General features: G+C 48.5%; 2 protein-coding genes across 4 annotated transcripts in view; one reads left to right on the plus strand and one right to left on the minus strand.

Annotated features, from left to right (window-relative positions):
- The window catches only part of B3GNTL1 (UDP-GlcNAc:betaGal beta-1,3-N-acetylglucosaminyltransferase like 1), a 258,592-nt gene that overhangs the window by 20,486 nt on the left and 216,601 nt on the right, over positions 1-21,505 (minus strand). For all 3 annotated transcript variants that reach the window (XM_040331079.1, XM_040331078.1, XM_040331080.1), the window contains one exon: positions 8,345-8,480. In XM_040331079.1, the coding sequence (XP_040187013.1) occupies positions 8,345-8,480 (136 nt within the window). The remainder of the gene's footprint in view (positions 1-8,344; positions 8,481-21,505) is intronic.
- Positions 12,781-15,010, plus strand: LOC120919083 (pre-mRNA-splicing factor CWC21-like). Its single transcript, XM_040331081.1, has 2 exons — positions 12,781-14,395; positions 14,472-15,010. The coding sequence occupies exons 1-2, from the start codon at positions 13,948-13,950 to the stop codon at positions 14,861-14,863; spliced, it is 840 nt and encodes a 279-aa protein (XP_040187015.1). The 5' UTR covers positions 12,781-13,947; the 3' UTR covers positions 14,864-15,010.

Raw genomic sequence — 21,505 nt, forward strand, 5'->3', positions numbered from 1 at the left:
TGCTCCAATCAACAATGTTCATTCCTCCTGAGCAGTGTTGTTGATTGTAGCAGTGGCAGCCCATCCTTATAGGGCACCTTCCCCTTAATCCATGCGCCCCATCCCTAATCTACATGCAGGGTGCCGGAGGCATGGACTCCAATGGGGTTTTTTTTTTTAAGCATATGATTAGAGCCTGAGACTCTTTAAAAAGGGTGGGCTCGGAGCGGAGAGCACTGCGCCCTGAGCCCACCCTGTTTTGTGACAATAGCAAATTAATATTCACTATTATCTTCCTGTATCTCCTCACGGGTAATCAGGAAGCAGGATTGGCCGAGAGGAGAAACTACCGTATTGGCCGATGAGGTGGAAGGAGATGCAGGGGAAGCCGCCGAGGCGAAGGAAACGCAGGAAGGATCCCAATCTGCTTGCGACCTAGATGGGGTAAGTGCGGGGCTAATGGGTGGACGGAACGAGAAAACAATGGGGGGGTTGTGGGGACCGACCGACCTCGGGGGGCCTTTTGGTTTGTTTGACGACCCCCAAGATGGAGCACCAGCCGCCACTGGATTGGAGCACTATGCAGGGGGGGCATCATGTCAGACAGTTGCACACTGATTGCAGCGGTCCGGCTCTTCAGGGTGCTGCCAATACAAGGCGTCCTTTATTATACAAAGCACAAACTGTAACAAAAAATAACAATTGATGCCAAAAATACTGAAAAATAGAAGTAGGGTTTCCATACAATAACTCCTCGTCTCTTGTTTCCTCCATCTGCTGCGCATGCTCGGTAGATATAAACATAACGCACAGAAGTCACGGCACCGCAGAATGGTAACTCAACAAGAATTCCAATAAGTGAAACGCAGACCGTCTGCTGAACGGTATTTCACCTCTCTTGGGACGAATCTGTTTTGGCAATTAGAAGGGTAGCCGGCGCTCACCCCGGTATGAATCAGGGTTAGCGCTTTCTGTCTGAAGTATCATGGAGCTGGCAGTGAGAGGTAATAATATAAATGAAGGGTAGAGGAGAGGTATGAGAGCGCGGGGGGGATGAAATGGGGGGGGGGGGTCTCCAGGCCTCGGTGTATGATAATCCCGTTATCCCCGGCAGAGGATCTTTCATCATAATTCAGTTCCCTTCTGTGTCCTCGGGGGACTCATTCCGGTGCTCCCGCAACTGTGCAGCCCGGAGCAGGTGTGAAGGAAAACGGCCGGACGGGGTCTGTAAAATGCATTGCGCACAAAGCGTTGCCATAGGAAAGCAACAATCACAGTCTAGGAAGATGGCTTGGGAGACCGATGCTGACCTCATGTAAGTTATTCCTCACCTGACACACATTGTACGGATTCCAGCACTCCTGTTTCTACCATCACAGCCATTTCCTGGGGATAGACTGATTCTCGGATTTAATATCGTGGCTGGGGACGCGAGCCAGGACCGGGGAAAGCTGCGTTTCTGGACAGCTACTCAGTATTAATTCTTTAACACTGTAGGTGCTGCAACTTGTGCGCTCCTACAATAAGTGATATTACCGCAAAGGTCTAGGAAACGCAAAATTTTGGAAGAAAAAAATATTTTTTTTTTATGGCAAACAAATGCAATAAATGACCCAAATGTTTGGTAAAAATATAAAAGACGAGGTTGCACCGAGTACATAGATACCCAACATGTCAGACCTTAAATTTGTGTGCGCCTGTGAATTGGCGACAAACTTCAGTACCTTCTATAGGCGATGCTTCAAAAGCTCCCTATAGGTCATAAGTTTAGTGTTATGGAGGAGGGCTTGTGCTAGAATTATTGCTCTCACTCCGGGGTGAGCGGCTATATGCAACATGTGTATTACATATATGGGGTGGCAAGCGGCACTGCATCTGGTGGCAGACTATGGGTGGCAAGCGGCACTGCATCTGGTGGTAGGCTATGGGTGGCAAGCGGCACTGCATCTGGTGGCAGGCTATGGGTGGCAAGCGACACTGCATCTGGTAGCAGGCTATGGGTGGCAAGCGGCACTACTTTTGGTGGCAGACTATGGATGGCAAGCAGCACTGCATCTGGTGGCAGACTATGGGTGGCAAGCGGCACTGCATCTGGTGGTAGGCTATGGGTGGCAAGCGGCACTGCATCTGGTGGCAGGCTATGGGTGGCAAGCGGCACTGCATCTGGTGGTAGGCTATGGGTGGCAAGCGACACTGCATCTGGTAGCAGGCTATGGGTGGCAAGCGGCACTACTTTTGGTGGCAGACTATGGATGGCAAGCAGCACTGCATCTGGTGGCAGACTATGGGTGGCAAGCGGCACTGCATCTGGTGGTAGGCTATGGGTGGCAAGCGGCACTGCATCTGGTGGTAGACTATGGGTGGCAAGCGGCACTGCATCTGGTGGCAGGCTATGGGTGGCAAGCGGCACTGCATCTGGTGGCAGGCTATGGGTGGCAAGCGGCACTGCATCTGGTGGCAGGCTATGGGTGGCAAGCGGCACTGCATCTGGTGGCTGACTATGGGTGGCAAGCGGCACTGCATCTGGTGGCAGGCTATGGGTATCAAGCGGCACTGCATCTGGTGGTAGACTATGGGTGGCAAGCGGCACTGCATCTGGTGGCAGGCTATGGGTGGCAAGCAGCACTGCATCTGGTGGTAGACTATGGGTGGCAAGCGGCACTGCATCTGGTGGCAGGCTATGGGTGGCAAGCGGCACTGCATCTGGTGGCAGGCTATGGGTGGCAAGCGGCACTGCATCTGGTGGCAGGCTATGGGTGGCAAGCGGCACTGCATCTGGTGGTAGGCTATGGGTGGCAAGCGTCACTGCATCTGATGGCAGACTATGGCAGACTATGGGTTGCACATTCACCTGCCAAATAACCCCCTGCCAAATTCCCCATCAACCCCGAGACTACATCCCCCCCCCCCCCCGCCCCCCTCATCTTTTTTGGGGGGAAGGTGAGAGAGGGGGTGTGTCCCTGAATGGCAATTTGAAAATGTGGTCACCCTAAATGGGTCTTGTAGCTGGAGGGCCGCAGGTTGCGCACCCATGCCTCAGAGTTCGTTCCCTACAGCAGTGGTTCATTTGCAACCACTGATCAATATTAGGATAGGAGTCGACTATCCATAGAAACAGAACTTTATTTTTCGTCTTTTTCCAAATCTTCCCCACACAGAGAGAGCAAATCTAACGTTTGCCGTGTTTAGCTCCTCATCTCTCTCTCTCCATTGGCGGCCGTCAGTCCAGCAGCATTTGGTTTCCATCTCTGACCGGTATGAGATTTGTGTTAATATTGTGAAATTCTGGGGCCTGTTCAGCCTCATTCCCTCCGAAATGTTAACAGGAACATCGCTTTGCAATGTTTTAGCTACACGAAGGATGTTTTGTTAGTACTTAGCAACGCAGAGACTCTACAACTCGGAGGTACCATCTACGGAGACGGCCTCCAGCTGGAGGAGTGCTCACCTACACAACAGCCTCTTCAGCAACAAGTGACGGGATTATCTGCAGCTGTTCAGCAGCTGTGTGATCTGCACCAGATTAGGGGATGACATAAGTGCGGCTCCTATAGCATCAGAACTTTAACTCTTCCCAGCTTTCCCTTCGTATGTCCTATACATGGAAGAAAATGGCCGCCATGATGGATGTGGATGGGCCTCTTGCTGCAGACCCGAAAGTTTCGGGAATCTCTGGCTTTAAGCGCAGAGGTAAGAAAATAATATCAGGCTGAACGTTATAATTGCAACCTTTGTGCAAGGCGTCTAATGCTGAAGTCTATGAGCTCTGCCAAAGCAAATGTGAGGAAAAGGTCAGCAGGAGGGGATGGCAGGACTGGAGGGGTAATTGGAAGCAGACAGATGTAGGAACGAGGAAAGACAGCCCAGTAACACCTATGTATCATTGTATCATGTTCAAGAAGAAATGTGTTATTCATGGAGGGAAAACAGAAGAATGAAGAAAAGGGAAAAATAAGAAGCACAGAGCACATGGGGAGAAGGGGAAGGGGGGGGGGGGGAGAAGGGGATGGGGGGGGGGGATGAAGAGGATGGGGAAGGGGAAAGAAAGGGATGGGGGGAGGAAGGGAAGGGGAGAGAAGGGGATGGGGGGGTGGGAAGGGGAGAGAAGGGGATGGGGGAGGGTGGGAAGGGGAGGAGAAGGGCATGGGGAGAGAGAAGTGGATGGGTAAGAAGAGGAAGGGAGGGGCAGAAGGGGATGGGGGGGCAGAAGGGGATGGAGGGGGGAGAAAGGGATGGGGGAGAGGAAGGGAAGGGATGGGGGATGGGTAAGAAGAGGATGGGGGGGGGCAGAAGGGGATGGGGGGCAGAGACTAATGCCCTGTAGACACGATCTGAAAATTTGACGACAGATCGCTTGTTAGTCGCAAGTGGGGATTGAATAGGTTACTAAAGTTATTGATTAAATGAAAATGAACGAGAATTTTTTTGTTGCTTGTCTGATCTGATAATATCGGATGAACTGTCGTGATCAGTTATCGAAAGCTGTGTACCAACGATTAGATTATGGTACGATCGATTCGAAAGCGGTATTTTTAATATAATTTTCAGATTGCGTGTATGGGCCACAAGAGTGAAGAGGGGAAAGGGAGAAAGGACAGGGAAGTGACGAAGAATGGGGAAGGGAGAGAAGTGGGGGGGGGTGAAGTGAGAGAGGTAGGGAAAGAGAGGGTATTATTAGGGAAGGGAGAGGGGCAGGGGGATAGGGGAGAATGTAGAAGGGAGAGTGGGAAAAGGAAAGAGAGAAGGGAGGGGAATGGGGAAGAGAGAGAAAGAATGAAGAAGGGAGAGAGGTAGGTGAAGAGAGGGGAATAGGGAGAGGGGAGAATATACAAGGGGGAGAAACATGAGGAGAGGTGGAATTGGGAAAAGAGAGGAATGGGGGAGGGAGGGTGTAGGGAGAATGGGAAAGGTAGAGAGGCAGGAGGGAGAGAGGAGATGGGGAAAGGTGAATAAAAAGAGGAGGGCTAAGGGAAAGAGAGGGGAAAAGAAGTGAGGGGGTGAGAAGAATGGGGAAGGGAGTTTGAAGTTAGAGGAAAAATAGTGAAGGGAGAGAGGCAGGAAGAGCGAGGAAATAATGGAAATGGGAGAGAAGTGGGAGGAGAGAGGAAGAATGGGGGTGAGAGAGAGGTAGGGGAATGGGGAAGGGAGAGGGGCAGGGGGAGAAGAGGAATAGCGAGAGGGGTGGCGGGAGGGTGGGGGTGAGAAAGGGAGACAGGCAGGATGGAGAGAGGACAGTGGGGAAAGCTGAAGGCCAGAGCAGGGGGAAAGAGTAGTGAGGGGGACAGAAGAAGAATGGGAAAGGGAGTAAGTTGAAAAAAAAAAGAAAAGAATGAGGGGAGAGAGAGAGACAGGGGAGAGAGGGGAATGGGGAACAGAGAGCAACAGAGGGCAGAAAGAAGAATGGGGGAAGGGAGAGAAGCAGTGGAAGGGCACAAGAATGGGGACGGCACAGAGTTGGGGGAGAAAGGCAGAATAGGAAAGGGAGAGACGTGGAAGAGAAAGGAAAAAATTGGGAAGGGAGAGAGGGGGGGGGGGGGGGAGAGAGGAAGAATGGGGACGGGAGAGAGGAAAAATGGGGAAGGGAGAGAGGCAAGGGGGGAAGCGAGGAGCGAGAAAAGGAGAGTGTGAAATGGTTAAGAGAGAGTGACAGAGGAGAAAAGAAGAGGGGAAAGGGAGAGAGTTAGGGGAGAAAGGAAGAACAGAAAAGGGAGAGATGTGGGAAGAGAGGGGGAAAGAATGGGGAAGGGAGAGAGAGAGAGAGGCGAGAGAAAGGGAGAGAGGGGAATGTAGAAAGGTGGGGAATAGGAAAGGAAAGGAGCAGAGGGTGGGGAATAGAATGGGAAAGGCAGACAGGCAGGAGGGAGAGAGGGGAATGAGGAAAGTTGAAAGGCAGAGGGAGAAGGTATAATAAAAGGGGAGAGAGGAGAATGGGGAAATAGGATAATAAAAAGGGAGAGAGGCAGGGGGAAGAGATCGGATGATCGAAGATAGGAATAGAAGGGTGGGAGGGAAAGAGAAGTGTGTGGGGGGGGGGGGTTTAAATAAATTCCAAGAGACCAACTGTTTACTAGACACTACAGAGAGACTCCATACTGGCCCAACACCTGGAAATGCTACAAGACCCCAAAGAGAGACAGATCCTAAACCTTACAGATAGAGGCAATGGGAAAGGAAGTGGGGGATTGGGGTGCTGGAATATAGAGAATGAAATTATGAGAGTAAAGGGTATGGGGAGAGTGTGATAGCAGGGAGAGGACGGCAGGGAAAGGTAGAAGGAGTGATAGCGGGGAGAGATCGATAGCGGGGAGAGTGCGATAGCAGGGAGACAGCGATAGCGGGGAGACAGCGATAGCGGGGAGACAGCGATAGCGGGGAGAGAGCGATAGCGGGGAGAGAGCGATAGCGGGGAGACAGCGATAGCGTGGAGAGTGCGATAGCGGGGAGAGTGCGATAGCGGGGAGAGAGCGATAGCGGGGAGAGAGCGATAGCGGGGAGAGAGCGATAGCGGGGAGAGAGCGATAGCGGGGAGAGAGCAATAGCGGGGAGACAGCTATAGCGGGGAGAGAGCGATAGCGGGGAGAGTGCGATAGCGGGGAGAGAGCGATAGCGGGGAGAGTGTGATAGCGGGGAGAGTGCGATAGCGGGGAGAGAGCGATAGCGGGGAGAGAGCGATAGCGGGGAGAGAGCGATAGCGGGGAGAGAGCAATAGCGGGGAGACAGCTATAGCGGGGAGAGAGCGATAGCGGGGAGAGTGCGATAGCGGGGAGAGAGCGATAGCGGGGAGAGTGTGATAGCGGGGAGAGGGCTGGTAGATAAGGTAGAAGGAGTGATAGCGGGAGAGGACGGGTAGATAAGGTAGAAGGAGTGATAGCGGGGAGAGAGCGATAGCGGGGAGAGTGCGATAGCGGGGAGAGAGTGATAGCGGGGAGAGAGTGATAGCGGGGATTGTGATAGTGGAGAGAGGGCTGGTAGATAAGGTAGAAGGGGTCAAACTGAAGAGGTAGGAGATTAGACGGATCACAGAAGAATATAGATCTGTACAGTGAGATTTCAATGTATTATCTATGGCAGTGAGGAGTATACTGAATGGAGACTAATGCACTGGTTCCTATGTGGTGTAGTCTTTGCAGCCCCAGGGAGGAGACTACTTTGGCAATGAATTCCTACCTATCATGGCGGACATGCGGCCCGGCTCACACCTAAGCTCAGTACTGGGACGCGGTGTGTGTGGTCCCAGCAGCTGAGGGTATAATTATTTCCACATGCAGCTTATTTGTCATCTTATTAAAATAAAACACTGACAGGGCAACATGAGTATTCTCCCATCACATTGGGGTTGAGTTACGAAAGGCAAATAGACTCAGCATTTTGCAGGTACAGTTGCCCTCTGCAGGGGCATTTGCTCCAGAGATTAGTAAATGAGATGAAGCTTCAAAGCTGCAAAGAATACCCAATCACATGCAAGGAAAAAAAAAAGGAGACTGCAAGCCAAGCCTCATCCAACATCAGTGCCTGACCTCACAAATGCTCTTCTGGAAGAATGGTCAAACATTCCCATAGACACACTCCTAAACCTTGTGGACGGCCTTCCCAGAAGAGGTGAAGCTGTTAGAGCTGCAAAGGGCAGAGCCAACTCAACATTGAACCCTCCGGACTAAGACTGGGATGCCATTAAAGTTCATGTGCGTGTGAAGGCAGGCGTCCCAATACTTTTGACAATATAGTGTAGATGGGAGGACAGATACAATCTGGAGGGGGAAGGAGGGCGGTGATATATCAGATGTACTGACAACCTGGGAAATTGGTGAAGGCCGATCTCCCAGAAGGCCGCCGCTTGCTGAGTGCTCCTCAGGAAGCAATGATGCTGCTTCAGCTGATTCCACCTTATTAGCTTCAGGGATAAATACAACCTGTCACTATACAGGGAAAGGTAGGAATGTCTGGTTGGGGATTCTCACTGGAGCTGATTAGCTGGCGGAGGAGTTCCTGCTACAGATCTTTAATATTCTGTTTGATTTTCAGTATTATTGAACTGTAAGTAATGTACTTAGGTTGCCAATCTTTGGCCAGATCAATCGGCAATCCCATGTCTGTTTCTTTTATAGTACAGTCCCCCCTCCTAGCACAAATCCTCTTTCCCCATCCCTCTTCTCAACACAAATCCCCCCCCCCCCCCAACCACTCCTAGCACACCAGTTCTTACTTCCTTACGTTTCCCATATTCCCTTTCCCAACACAAATCCCCTCCCCCTAATCTCCTTGTGGTGCCCCTGCACCTCACATAATACCACAGTGCCCAGGGTATCCGCCCCTCCATGCCCACCCCTTGTCCCGGACCAGCCATCATATCACACATTGCGCTAACCTTCTCTCGGTTATTAGGGGTCAGACTCCGGTACAGCTTCCTCCCTTGCTTTCCCGCGTTCCAGATAGTGAATGACGGCCAGTGCTGGAGGACTCTCTCTTCCAGGAACTTCACCCGATTGTTCCAGATCGTCTCCCTGAAGAAAGAGAAGGTGGGAAGTCATGACATATCTTATGGCGGCAGTGCTGAGTGCGGCAGTGTTGGGTGCAGCGGTGTTGGGTGCGGCGGTGTTGGGGGTGTTGGGTGCGGCGGTGTTGGGTGCGGCGGTGTTGGGGGTGTTGTTGGGTGCGGCGGTGTTGGGTGCGGCGGTGTTGGGTGCGGCAGTGCTGAGTGCGGCGGTGTTGAGTGCGGCGGTGTTGGGTGCGCCGGTGTTGGGTGCGGCGGTGTTGGGGGTGTTGGGTGCGGTGGTGTTGGGTGCGGCAGTGCTGAGTGCGGCGGTGTTGGGTGCGGTGGTGTTGGGTACGGCGGTATTGGGTGCGGCGGTGTTGAGTGCGGCGGTGTTGAGTGCGGCGGTGTTGGGCGCGGCGGTGTTGAGCGCGGCGGTGTTGGGCTGTTGAATGGGATACATTTGTAACAAATAGAGGACATGTGAGGTTTCCTAATGCTGAACAGATGACACTTTAATATGATCAGAACTAACACTTGTTTTAAATTTTTTTTTGTTTTTGCAGTCAGGTGAAAATTAAATATTGCAAATTAATATGCGGTCTTCTTTCCAACCAGCAGATGGAGCTCTAGTCTCCTTTTCACATCATTAGCCTGTTTACTTTTCAGCTGTGTTGAAATATGCCCATTATTTTTTTCTTCTTTTTTCTTTCTCCCTATCCTCCTTGTTTATCTACCTTTTTCCTAAACTTTTCAAACCATTTCTTGTTTTAAACTCGAATCAAACTAGTTACTGCAAATTATACGGGACTAGCCTTAAAGTAGTTGTACAGGTTTATTTTAATTTTTTTTTAAATAACAAACATGTAATATTTACATCCACTGTGCAGTTCGTTTTGCACAGAGTGGCCCCGATCCTCCTGTTCTGGGGTCTCGGCTCCTCCCCGCAATAGCTAACACCCTCTGGGAAGCGCTCTCCCAAAGGGGCTTACCCATGCGGGCGTGCTCCCTTTCATACACTCTGCGTCCATAGACACAGAGTGTATGACTCGGTCCCGCCCCCCCCGGCGGCCGCATCACTGGATTTGCTTGACAGCAGCGCGAGCCAATGGCTGCACTGCTATCAATCTATCCAATCAAGTGCCGAGAAGCAGTGGAGAAGAGGACGCCGGGGGATGCGCACAGCAAGTCAGTAAAACGGGGGGGGGGTTGGGGGGGCCTGTGACAGCCAGGTGTTTTTTTCACCTTAATGCATAGGATGCAATAAGGTGAACCTTTACAACCCCTTTAAGTACATATCTAAAGACATACACTTTATTGTCAAAAGTATTGGGACGTCTGCAGGGTTTTTTTTTTTAGGGGGAACTTGATGGAACTCGGTTCTACCACCTCTGGCCCAGACCCTTGGGAGGGCGCCTGCTCACCACAATCACTTGTAAACACAGAAGTCCAGTTTCTGTGTTTACAAGTGACAGCTCTGCACTCTGTGTGTAACCCCCCTGAACTCTGCACTCTGTATGTAATGCAATCCTGGTATTTAGTGCCCCTTTAAGACCCTCCTACTGTTTGTTAAATTTTGTGGTTGAGTTCCAGCACCTATTATCCCCATAGACACCCTCCTAAACCTTGTGTACAGCCTTCCCAGAAGAGTTGAAGCTGTTATAGCTGCAAAGGGCGGAGCCAACTCAATATTGAACCCTACGGACCAAGACCAGGATGTCATAAAACTTTATGTGTGTGTAAAGGCAGGCGTCCCAATACTTTTGGGCAATAGAGTGTATATGGGAAATGCAATAAACAAAGTCCCATAAAATGATCATGACATCAGTGCAAAAGTCCTTCATAAATGTCAACAAGACAACACGTTTCAGGGGCTTTGCCTCTTTATCAGGGCTGGGGGATAAACAGAAAAAAACAGAAAGGAAAAGTTGCGTTTTTCATAAAAGTCAACAAGGCAAATGCAAAATGTAAGAAGGGTTGCTGTGTGTGACACTTTGCCCCCCCTCCAAAAAAAAATTCACCCCAGGGCTTTGTCAGGGTATTAACAAATTGGGCGATTCACACATAAATACTTCAAGTTCTAACAAAACTTTTTTGTAAAGAAAAAAAAAAGGTCGATAAAATTACGAGAGCAGAGAAGGTTTATAATGTACGGAGCTGCATAGCCGCAGAGTACAGATAAATAAGCAGCGGGGAATTAGCATACTACCAAGAGTTCCCATTCACTCATTGTGAAATTTGATTTTCCCCCGGGGTGAACCTTTCTGCTGAGTCAATGGCTGTGAAATCACACCTCTCCCTGCGGGATCCAGAGACACCTTCCACCAAACAACCTCCTCTGACAGCTTCACCCTTCAGCTTGTGCTCAGATAAGCCTCTTGTTCTGCCAAATAAGTTCCCATTTCATGATGAGAGATTCACCCCAAATTGAAGGTTTCGGGTAATCGGAGTTCCCCTCCAATCAGCGGGAATCTACAGAAGATCGTACACAGCAAGACCGCGTGATGTGATTCGGATGTAGCCGAACTTCTGAGTCACAATGTAACGAATTTCAATGAATCCGAAAATAAAATTCGAACAAAATAACGAATTCGAAAAATTCTAAATTGAATTTTAAAAAAGTAAAAAATTCATTAAAATTCGAAAATGAATTTGAATTTAAAATGGAAACATAATTGCAATAAATAAATATTCTTATTCTCCAAAAATAATCCACACACATCCACTACTTACTGGCCCCCTGTAATCTGTTTTCATTATATTGTTTCTGTGTTTTTCCACCTCCTTGTAATGTCCTCCGAGAGTTCAAGAACCTCTTCCCTTTCCCCCTCACTTCCCTTTGGAATGAGCAGGGTACACTGCTCTGTGCACACTACAAATACCATCGTCTCCAGTCATCGGTTGATGGTCACTAGTCCATAGTCACTGGTCACTAGTCTATAGTCACTGGTTCATAGACGCTGGTCACCATTCCATAGTCACTGGTCCATAGACGCTGGTCACTAGTCATCGGTTGATGGTCACTAGTCATCGGTTGATAGTCACTGGTCACTAGTCCATAGTCACCGGTTGATGGTCACTAGTCCATAGTCACTAGTCACCGGTTGATAGTCACTAGTCCATAGTCACCGGTTGATGGTCACTAGTCCATAGTCACTAGTCACCGGTTGATAGTCACTAGTCCATAGTCACTAGTCACTGGTTGATAGTCACTGGTCACTAGTCCATAGATACTGGTTACTTGTCCATAGACACTAGTAACCAGTTGATAGTCACTAGACACTGGTCGCTATTCTATAGTCACTATTCCATAGTCACAAGTCCATAGTAACTGGTTAGTGGTCCATAGTCACTAGTCCATAGATATTGGTCATTGGTCATTGATATTGGATATTAGAAACGCACCAAAGTAAAAGCAGGCTTCATGCACACTGGCGTTTTTTTAGGCAAAAAAAAATGCTGGAAAAAACACTGGTTAAAAAAAATGCTGGTAATAGCTTTTTTTAGTAGCGGTTCAGCAGCGATCACTGTCACGAACCGCGTCCGCGGCTCTTTAACCAATCACAGCCGGTCACATGTAAACACGGAGATGCCGGTAATCGGCTCTCCTCGCCTCACACTGACAGAGCCATCAATAGTCACTAGTTTATAGACACTGGTCACTAGTCCATAGATATTGGTCAGTGGTCCATAGTCACTAGTCACCAAATCATAGTCACTGGTCCATAGACACTGGTCACTAGTCCATAGACACTGGTCACTAGTCCATAGATATTGGTCAGTGGTCCATAGTCACTGGTCACTAGTCACCTGTTGATAGTCACTAGTAGTCCATAGTCACCAGTTAATAGTCACTAGTCCATAGACACTGGTCACCGGTTGATAGTCACTAGTCCATAGACACTGGTCACCGGTTGATAGTCACTAGTCCATAGACACTGGTCGCTAGTCCATAGTCACAAGTCCATAGTAACCGGTCAGTGGTCCATAGTCACTAGTCCATAGACACTGGTCAGTAGTCCATAGATATTGGTCAGTAGTACATAGACACTGGTCACCAGTCCATAGACACTAGTCACTGGTCCATAGTCACTAGTCCATAAACACTCGTCACTGGATCATAGTCACAAGTAAGTGGTCAGTGGTCCATAGATACTGGTTACTAGTCCATAGATACTGGTCACTAGTCTATAGTCACTGGTCAGTAGTCCATATTTACTAGTCCATAGACAGTGGTCACTAATCCATAGTCACTAGTCCAAAGACCTAGGTTAGTAGTCCATAGTCACTGGTCAGTATCCCATAGACACTGGTTACTAGTCCATAGTCACTGGTCACTAGTCCATAGTCACTGGTCACTAGTCCATAGTCTATCTCGGGAGTGAACAAGAGCAGCTACAATCCTACATTCAGTGGGACCATGGAGAATGAACACAGGATTTGGATCACAGCAGCACAAAAAAGGAATTTGGAGGAGACAGAGCAATGGAATGTTTTTTTTGAATAAGAACATCTACTGGAATAAAAACAATTGTGTCACCCTAATTGTAATAGAACCCCAGACTTTAATGTCCGTCTACAGTACTACACCGGAGGTCAGCTGATCTCGATCGGTTCCACGTTTATTTTAGCGCAGATATAAATAAATACAATACGTATTCCTGTAATATGTAATCTTTATGACCGGGATAAATAAGGAACATAAAAGTACGCCGATATCGCCACTCATAAGAGGTGAAATCCTGACGCTAGTTATTGGAAGGGATGGAATTTGATGGGGACGAGTCGTCTCCCGGGATAATTAATGTTACTTGTCAGAAATCGTATAAATAGAACTAAACTTTTTATTTTTTTGATGTTGGCTGCCATGAAGAATACACAGAAGATCCTGGTTTCACCCTGCAAGTGTACAGCTGGATTCTACCCAGAATCCTCCAGTGCCAGGAACTCTTGCTGCCACGTCCCCCGAGGCTGGTACCTGACATTAGAGCGCGGGGTAAGAAGGAAAAGCCGGTTCCCAGAGTCACAGCCAGGACAGGTGCAGCCTGAGCAGTAGGAACTTGCCGTCTACACTCCAACAAGCCGAGCCGAGCGAACAAGCCTCGCAGCGCTTGTCATAACACTGTGAGAATAGTCTCTCTGTCTGAATCCCGGAGTTCCTTTCAGATCAAACCGAGAGCTGGAAATGTCACAGTGGTGATCTCTCACCTGCGGTAGCAGGAAACAACTACCAGCAGGAACCTCTGCCAAACCCAACAGGAACAATGTGCCCTACTGTACAAATAGGAAACCCATGAAATGGAAAATTAAAACGCTGAGAACATCTTCAGAGAAAGTAAAAAAGCGAAAAATAATTCCCAATACCCAAATATTAGAGATTTTTCTGAATGTTTCACCTTTCTTAATGGAAAAATGGTCACCCCCACTACTGTGGTGACAACACAGAGGTCATAAAAATCAGTCACAACTACACAATTCCACCAGATAACATGATCTGAATGAATGGTTTCTCCCCCCCCCCCCCCCCCATGTTTCTGTGTCTTTCTTTTAGCCTTCTTCACCATGACCTGTCTTATTATGCTTTATGTTTGGTCCCCAAGAACTCCTCCACACAAGGCCAAGAACTCCTCCACACAAGGCCAAGAACTCCTCCACACAAGGCCAAGAACGCCTCCACACAGGGCCAAGAACTCCTCCACACAAGGCCAAGAACTCATCCACACAAGGCCAAGAACTCCTCCACACAAGGCCAAGAACTCCTCCACACAAGGCCAAGAACTCCTCCACACAAGGCCAAGAACTCCTCCACACAAGGCCAAGAACTTCTTCACACAAGGCCAAGAACTCCTCCACACAAGGCCAAGAACTCCTCCACACAAGGCCAAGAACTCCTCCACACAAGGCCAAGAACTCCTCCACACAAGGCCAAGAACTCCTCCACACAAGGCCAAGAACTCAACTCCTTCACACAAGGCCAAGAACGCCTCCACACAAGGTCAAGAACTCAACTCCTCCACACAAGGCCAAGAACTCCTCCACACAAGGCCAAGAACGCCTATACACAAGGCCAAGAACGCCTCCACACAAGGCCAAGAACACCTCCACACAAGGCCAAGAATGCCTCCACACAAGGCCAAGAACGCCTCCACACAAGGTCAAGAACTCAACTCCTCCACACAAGGCCAAGAACTCCTCCACACAAGGCCAAGAACGCCTATACACAAGGCCAAGAACGCCTCCACACAAGGCCAAGAACACCTCCACACAAGGCCAAGAATGCCTCCACACAAGGCCAAGAACGCCTCTACACAAGGCCAAGAACGCATCCACACAAGGCCAAGAACTCATCCACAGAAGCCCATGGTTTACACACACTGCATTGATGATAGGCAAAAAGCCAGAAACGGCTGTTAGCAATTTGTAATAAATTACTCGAAAATATTAGGCCCCATTTACACGTGCAAACTGGGCCATTTGAGATTAGCTGTGGGAGACTCAGCAGGGTTTGCTGTGAGAGGAAAACCCTATTGAAAGAAATTGGAGGTCCCCCACACACCTATTTACAGCCTTTCCTATTCCAAGGTCTGCTTTGCTGTATATAACATTTGTTTTGTTAATTTTTATTAAAAACTGAAATAAAGTGTCTTTTTATATTCTCCGAGAGAGCCAAATCACCCAACTGGCCTTTATTATGTCTGGTCACGGTCTGTAATATAACACCAGGTATTTGGATTTTTTTTCAGTCTGGTCTCTTGGTTGTGTCTGACTCTTCATGACCTCAAAACTAGATCCCCGTCTGTCAACAGCTGCTTTTCTGAGCTGGGACAAGTCCATAGTCAATGATTACCAATGTTAGAAAACATACTGAGTGGATTTATGGGTGATCATGGAACCTTCTAATATCAAAGCCATGTACATGTATGGCACCACTTCCCTTCTAATATGGAAGACATGTACATGTATGGGCACCACCTCTCTTCTAATATCAAAGACATGTACATGTATGGGCACCACTTCCCATCTAATATGGAAGACATGTACATGTATGGGCACCACCTCTCTTCTAAGTTCAAAGACATGTACATGTATGGGCACCACTTCCCTTCTAATATCAAAGACATGTACATGTATGGGCACCACTTCCCATCTAATATGGAAGACATGTATGGGCACCACCTCTCTTCTAAGTTTAAAGACATGTACATGTATGGGCACCACTTCCCTTCTAATATAGACGACATGTACATGTATGGGCGCTATTTCCCTTCTAATAGCTAAGGCATGTACATGTATGGGCAACACTTCCCTTCTAATGGCAAAGGCATGTACATGTATGGGCACCAGCTCTCTTCTAATATCAAAAACACACAATGCTTGCTCATTGGGACTTTTTTTTGGTGGCAGAAGTTAAATACATTTTTTATATTTATTGATACATTGTTAAATCTTTATCTTCATTATATGGTCCAAACATATTCAATAAAATTAAGATCCATGTAATAAGAGATAATGTTAGCCCTCCATATCTAGGTCCTATTTTTTTTTATTATTATTATTTATATTCTTGGATCAAACAATAGAGGTTTTTATTATTTAATATATTTATTGATACATTGTAAAATCGTTTCACAAAAAAAAAAAAAAAAAAACACACACACACACAACAATTAAGACCTATATAATGAGAGATAATGTTAGACCTCAATTTCTTTTCTAATTTTATTGAATATCCAGTTTTTTTAAAAATTTGTACAGATTTTACAATGCATCAATCTTTTTTTTTTTTTTTTTATGAACGTGTTATTAATGCCTGACACCAAAAAAGTCCAATGAATAAACATTGTGTGTCTCTAAGGGTCTATTCAGACCGCGGTGTGTGCGCTGAACGCACGGAAATGCAGAAGTGTTGAGATACATTTGCATGCTGCGCTGCATTTTAAAAAGAGCTGCAATGCTTTTTTCCCATTTTTTTTTTAACTGCACAAAGCTTTAGTTGTAAAGGAAACTGATGTTAAAAGAGTTCCAATGATAATATTTTATTGAGGTTTTCTTGCATTTTTAGCAAAAACGCACCAAAGTAAAAGCAGGCTTCATGCACACTAGCGATTTTTTAGGCTAAAAAAATGCTGAAGAAAACGCTGGTTAAAAAAAATGCTGGTAATAGCTTTTTTTAGTAGCGGTTCAGCAGCGATTTCTGTCACGAACCGTGTCCGCAGCTCTTTAACCAATCACAGCCGATCACATGTAAACACGGAGATGCCGGTAATCGTCTCTCCTCGCCTTACACTGACAGAGCGTGTGGGGAGGAGAGCCGATCAGCGGCATCTCCACGCAGGGGGACATCCAGGGATGTAATCAGGGCACTGATCATCAGTGATCTGATTACAGTTTAGCAATTTGGGTTCACCAATCAGTGCCCACCAGTGGCAGCAATCAGTGCCAACCACTGCCCACAAGTGCCACCAAATAGTGCCCATTAGCAATGCCAGTTAGTGCTGGCTATCAGTGCCACCTCTCAGTGCTGCCCATCAATGCCCATCACTGTTGTCGATCAATGCCCATCAGTACCGCCTATCCATGCCACCTATTAATGCCTACCAGTGCCGCCTATCAGTGCCCACCAGTGCCACCTATCAGTGGCCACCAGTGCCGCCTATCAATGCCCACCAGTGCCGCCTATCAATGCCCACCAGTGCCGCCTATCAATGCCCACCAGTGCCGCCTATCAATGCCCACCAGTGCTGTCTATTAGTACCCATCAGTGCCGCCTTTCAATGCCCACCAGTGCTGCCTATTAGTGCCCATCAGTGCCACCTAACAGTGCCCATCAGTGCCACCTAACAGTGCCCATCAGTGCCACCTAACAGTTCCCATCAGTGCCGCCTTACAAAAAATTCTCCTGCGCTCTGGTGCTTTTGTTATGGGGTAATGCAGTCCAATCGTGAGATAGAATTGCAGGTCTTGCAGCCCTCCTCTGAACCATGGGTGTTCATAGACTAAGAGAAAAAAACAAAAGAGGGAGGGCGCACCGACCTAGTGCATTTATCAGTGCCGCCTAACAGTGCCCATCAGTGCCACCTAACAGTGCCAATCAGTGCCACCTATCAGTGTCCATAAGTGTGGCATATTAGTCCCTTCTTATCAGTGCCACCTCATCAATGCCCACCAGTTTAGCCTATCAGAGCCGCCTCATCAGCACACATCAGTGAAGGTGAAAACTTACTTAGTTACAAAATTTACTGACAGAAACCAAGTAAAAAACAAAACAAAAAAAACACAGCAACGATTAAATACCAACAAAAGAAAGCTCCATTAATGTGAAGAAAATGATAAAACATTTGTTTGGGTACAGCGTAGCATGACGGCGCAATTGTCACTCAAAGTGTGACAAGCGCTGAAAGCTGAAAAATGGGAAGGGGGTGTAAGTGTCCAGTAGGCAAGTGGTTGAAAAAAAAACTCAAAGTCCTTCTCATTGAAGTTGCATCAAGTCGGTAAACAATTCTCCGTAGAATTTCTGTAGACCACCTTTGCTGACCACTTCGGCACCCTCCCCCCGCCGCCGGTTTGGCGGTTCTGATGGAGCAGAACGTAACCTTCACCTGATTTGACTTTCTCCAGCTCTCGGCTTCCCTCTCCGCTTTGTATTAATCAAACACTTTCCCCGAGGCCGCTAGAAGTCGCCTAACCGGCCCGCGCGGATCAAAGGCGGGAAAATAAAAATTAGCATTTTGTTGTTAATTAGGGAAGAAAAATTGCCAACTTTTTGTTCTCTCATTTGGATTATGTAACGAGATGACGGGATAATCATTGCAGAGCCATTGTGGAAACATATTAATCCCAAAGAGGATGAAGGTGAGAAAAACACAAGTTGTATCAAAGACAATGAAATGACAATTTCGGAAGAATGTAGCGAAGTCGATCTTCACATCTTTGTAGATCCCGATAGTCCTCAGCCGACTGATTTCTTGAACGGAAGTCCCAAAAATATTGGAAATCCCCCCCCAAAAAAAACGCCTCCTGGTAATAGAGAACAGGTAGCAGGTAAGTAGCAACCTTCTGATACAAGCCGCCAATGTTTTTCGGAAATCGAATGTTTCAACAATGGAGCCGCGTTCCGAAAATGTTTATATCTTGTAGAAATTTCGCAACTCCTGGAAACGTCACAAGCAAACAAACCACCAATAGAAATACGCAAACAATCGTGGGAGACGGGCTCAGCCAGGCTGCCTTCTGGTAAAATACGAAACACAAGCCGCATTTATCTGAATCTATTATCTCAACATTAAAATTGAATTCTCGCCGAGGAACAACATCTCCAGATGTGGCGGAACCACAACGTCTAACCGGCTCCGCCCAGGTTTGTTAGGACTTGTAGTTCCACCGTAGCCGGAGTGCCACAGAGGGGCTGTGGGCTGGTGTTGGTTGTGGCACTGATAGGGTTAAAGACAGAACATTTTTTTTTTTCGCAGAGTCATGTGGTGTGGTGCGCACATCTCCAGCATGTGAAACGGCCCCCAGCACAATTCTCGCTGACTTAAAAAAAAAGAAGATTCGTCAATGAGCGGCATCTCTGTTGACATCTAAGATTACGTCTTGACACGCTCACGGTTGCATAAAGAGCCATTTACAGCGGCATTTCCATAAACGCCTTAAAGAGTAACTCCACTTCTGAAAAAAACTTTTCCCTCTCGGTGATCTCTGTACAGTGGGGACAATAATTACTTGATGCAGATTGTGTAAGTGTGCCCACTTACAAAGAAATGGAGGGTCTAGAATTTTTATCACAGGTCACACATCAGGTCACACATCACCTGCCCCACGTTGCGGATTGTCACCTGCTGTGTCACTTTCCTGCTAAGGTGGTCTCTTGTTGTGTCCCACAGTCAAGCAGCAGAGAGATGATGTCATCTCTCTGCTGCACACGGCTGCCTGCACAGTAAGGGTGGAACTGCAAGGATGCAGGGCGGGGCCAGGCGGTGAGAAATGATGTCATCTCCCTGCTTGACCAGCAGCCTGTGGAGCCACCAGCACTGTCACCCACGGAGCCGCCCGCCCAGCCGCACCCGCTCTGTCACCCGCTGAGCCACCTGCGATGTCACCCGCGGAGGTGCAGAGCCGTCCGTGCTGTCACCTGCGGAGCCACGCACCCGCAGAGCCGCACCCGCTCTGTCACCCACGGAGCCGAGTGCGATGTCACCTGCGGAGGTACGGAGCCGCCCAAGCTGTCACCCGCGGAGCTGCCCACGATGTCACCTGCGGAGGTGTGGAGCCGCCCAAGCTGTCACCCCCGGGGCCACACACCCGCGGAGCCGCCCGCGATGTCACCTGCAGAGGTGTGGAGCCACCCAAGCTGTCACCCGCGGAGCCACGCACCCGCAGAGCCGCGTCCGCTCTGTCACCCGCCAAAGTCACCGCCGAAGGTACAGAGCCGTCTGCGCTGTCACCTGTGGAGCCGCTCCCCCGCAGAGAGCCGCACTTGCTCTGTCACCCGCGATGTCACTCGCGGAGGCACGGAGCCGTCCGTGATGTCACCTGCGGAGCCACCCGCTCTCTCACGGTCACCCAAATTCTCAAACGGGGCAATCTCCCCGTTGCCCTCCCCCTTGGATCGCCCCTGCCCTGGACAGGCCAATTTTCAGCTTTTAGCGCAATTTGAATGACAATTACTCACTTAGTCATGCAACACTGTACCCATATGAAATTTCTGTCCTTTTTTTCACACAAATTATTTTCTTTTATATTCTGTTATTTAATCAATATTTGGGACCACTTCTATCTTGTAGAGGACCGCCCGCAGAAGAAGAGGGTACCGGGGTTATGGTAGCTCGCTGCTGTCATAACAACGGTATTCCTATGCAAACAACCGTCGTATTCCTGCGACGGGCGGTCCGTAAGTGACTAATACCACTTGAATTTTTCTGGGGTTCAGCTTTAAGCCCAAGGTTTCTGGCGAGGCACGAGGCGAGGACGTATGAATGTCCGAATACAGGCCAGAAATCGCCTTCTCTTGGAGCGTAGAAAGGGGAGCGGCTACACCCCTGAAAATAATAAGGATGCAGCTTAGGAAAACATCTCTGCGCTCGGCTCGCACTCCTCCAGCAGGATGTTGTACTTGGCACGGGGCGCCTGTCTCATGTAAAGCCGACACGGATGGAGCTCGCTGAGAAGACGAGGCACGGGGGGGGGGGACGTTCCAGAGGGGTCGGACGCGGGACGTGTAAAGTGTGCCGTACGCCTGTGACTGCAATTGTGTGAAAGCCGACAGTTTCCACCGCGTGAGAGCGAGCTACTGTGCGACCCCCGCCGGAGGAAACGCACGCGAGAAAACATGGACTTCAACAACTCCATCAGCAGCCCATTCATACCCAAAAAACAAACATTTATTATATTGCAGCTTTTTCCATGTGGTGGCTGCATTCGTTTTTTTATTTTTTTTAGGCTTTCTTTCCTTTATGTTCACCGGAGGATCTGGCCACTAAGTCTGTTGTTTTTCAATAGAACGAGCTGTCCAACATTCTCGTATAACATCCAAATACACTCACCGGCCACTTTATTAGGTACACCTGTTCAGTTGCTTGGTAACACAAATTGCTAATCAGCCAATCACACGGCAGCAACTCAATGCATTTAGGCATCTAGACGTGGTGAAGACGACTTGCTGAAGTTCAAACTGAGCATCAGAGTGGGGAGGAAAGGGGATTGAAGTGACTTTGAATGACGGGCTGGTCTGAGTATTTCTTGGAAGACCTAATAAAGGGGGTCCAACCCTCTACTAACAAGGGGGATCTAATAAAGGGGGTCCAACCCGCTACTAGCAAGGGGGACCTAATAAAGGGGGTCCAACCCGCTACTAGCAAGGGGGACCTAATAAAGGGGGTCCAACCCTCTACTAGCAAGGGGGACCTAATAAAGGGGGTCCAACCCTCTACTAACAAGGGGGATCTAATAAAGGGGGTCCAACCCTCTACTAACAAGGGGGATCTAATAAAGGGGGTCCAACCCGCTACTAACAAGTGGGTTCTAATAAAGGGGGTCCAACCCGCTACTTGCAAGGGG

This window comes from Rana temporaria, chromosome 12, assembly GCF_905171775.1.
Source record: "Rana temporaria chromosome 12, aRanTem1.1, whole genome shotgun sequence".
Taxonomy (NCBI): Eukaryota; Metazoa; Chordata; class Amphibia; order Anura; family Ranidae; genus Rana; species Rana temporaria.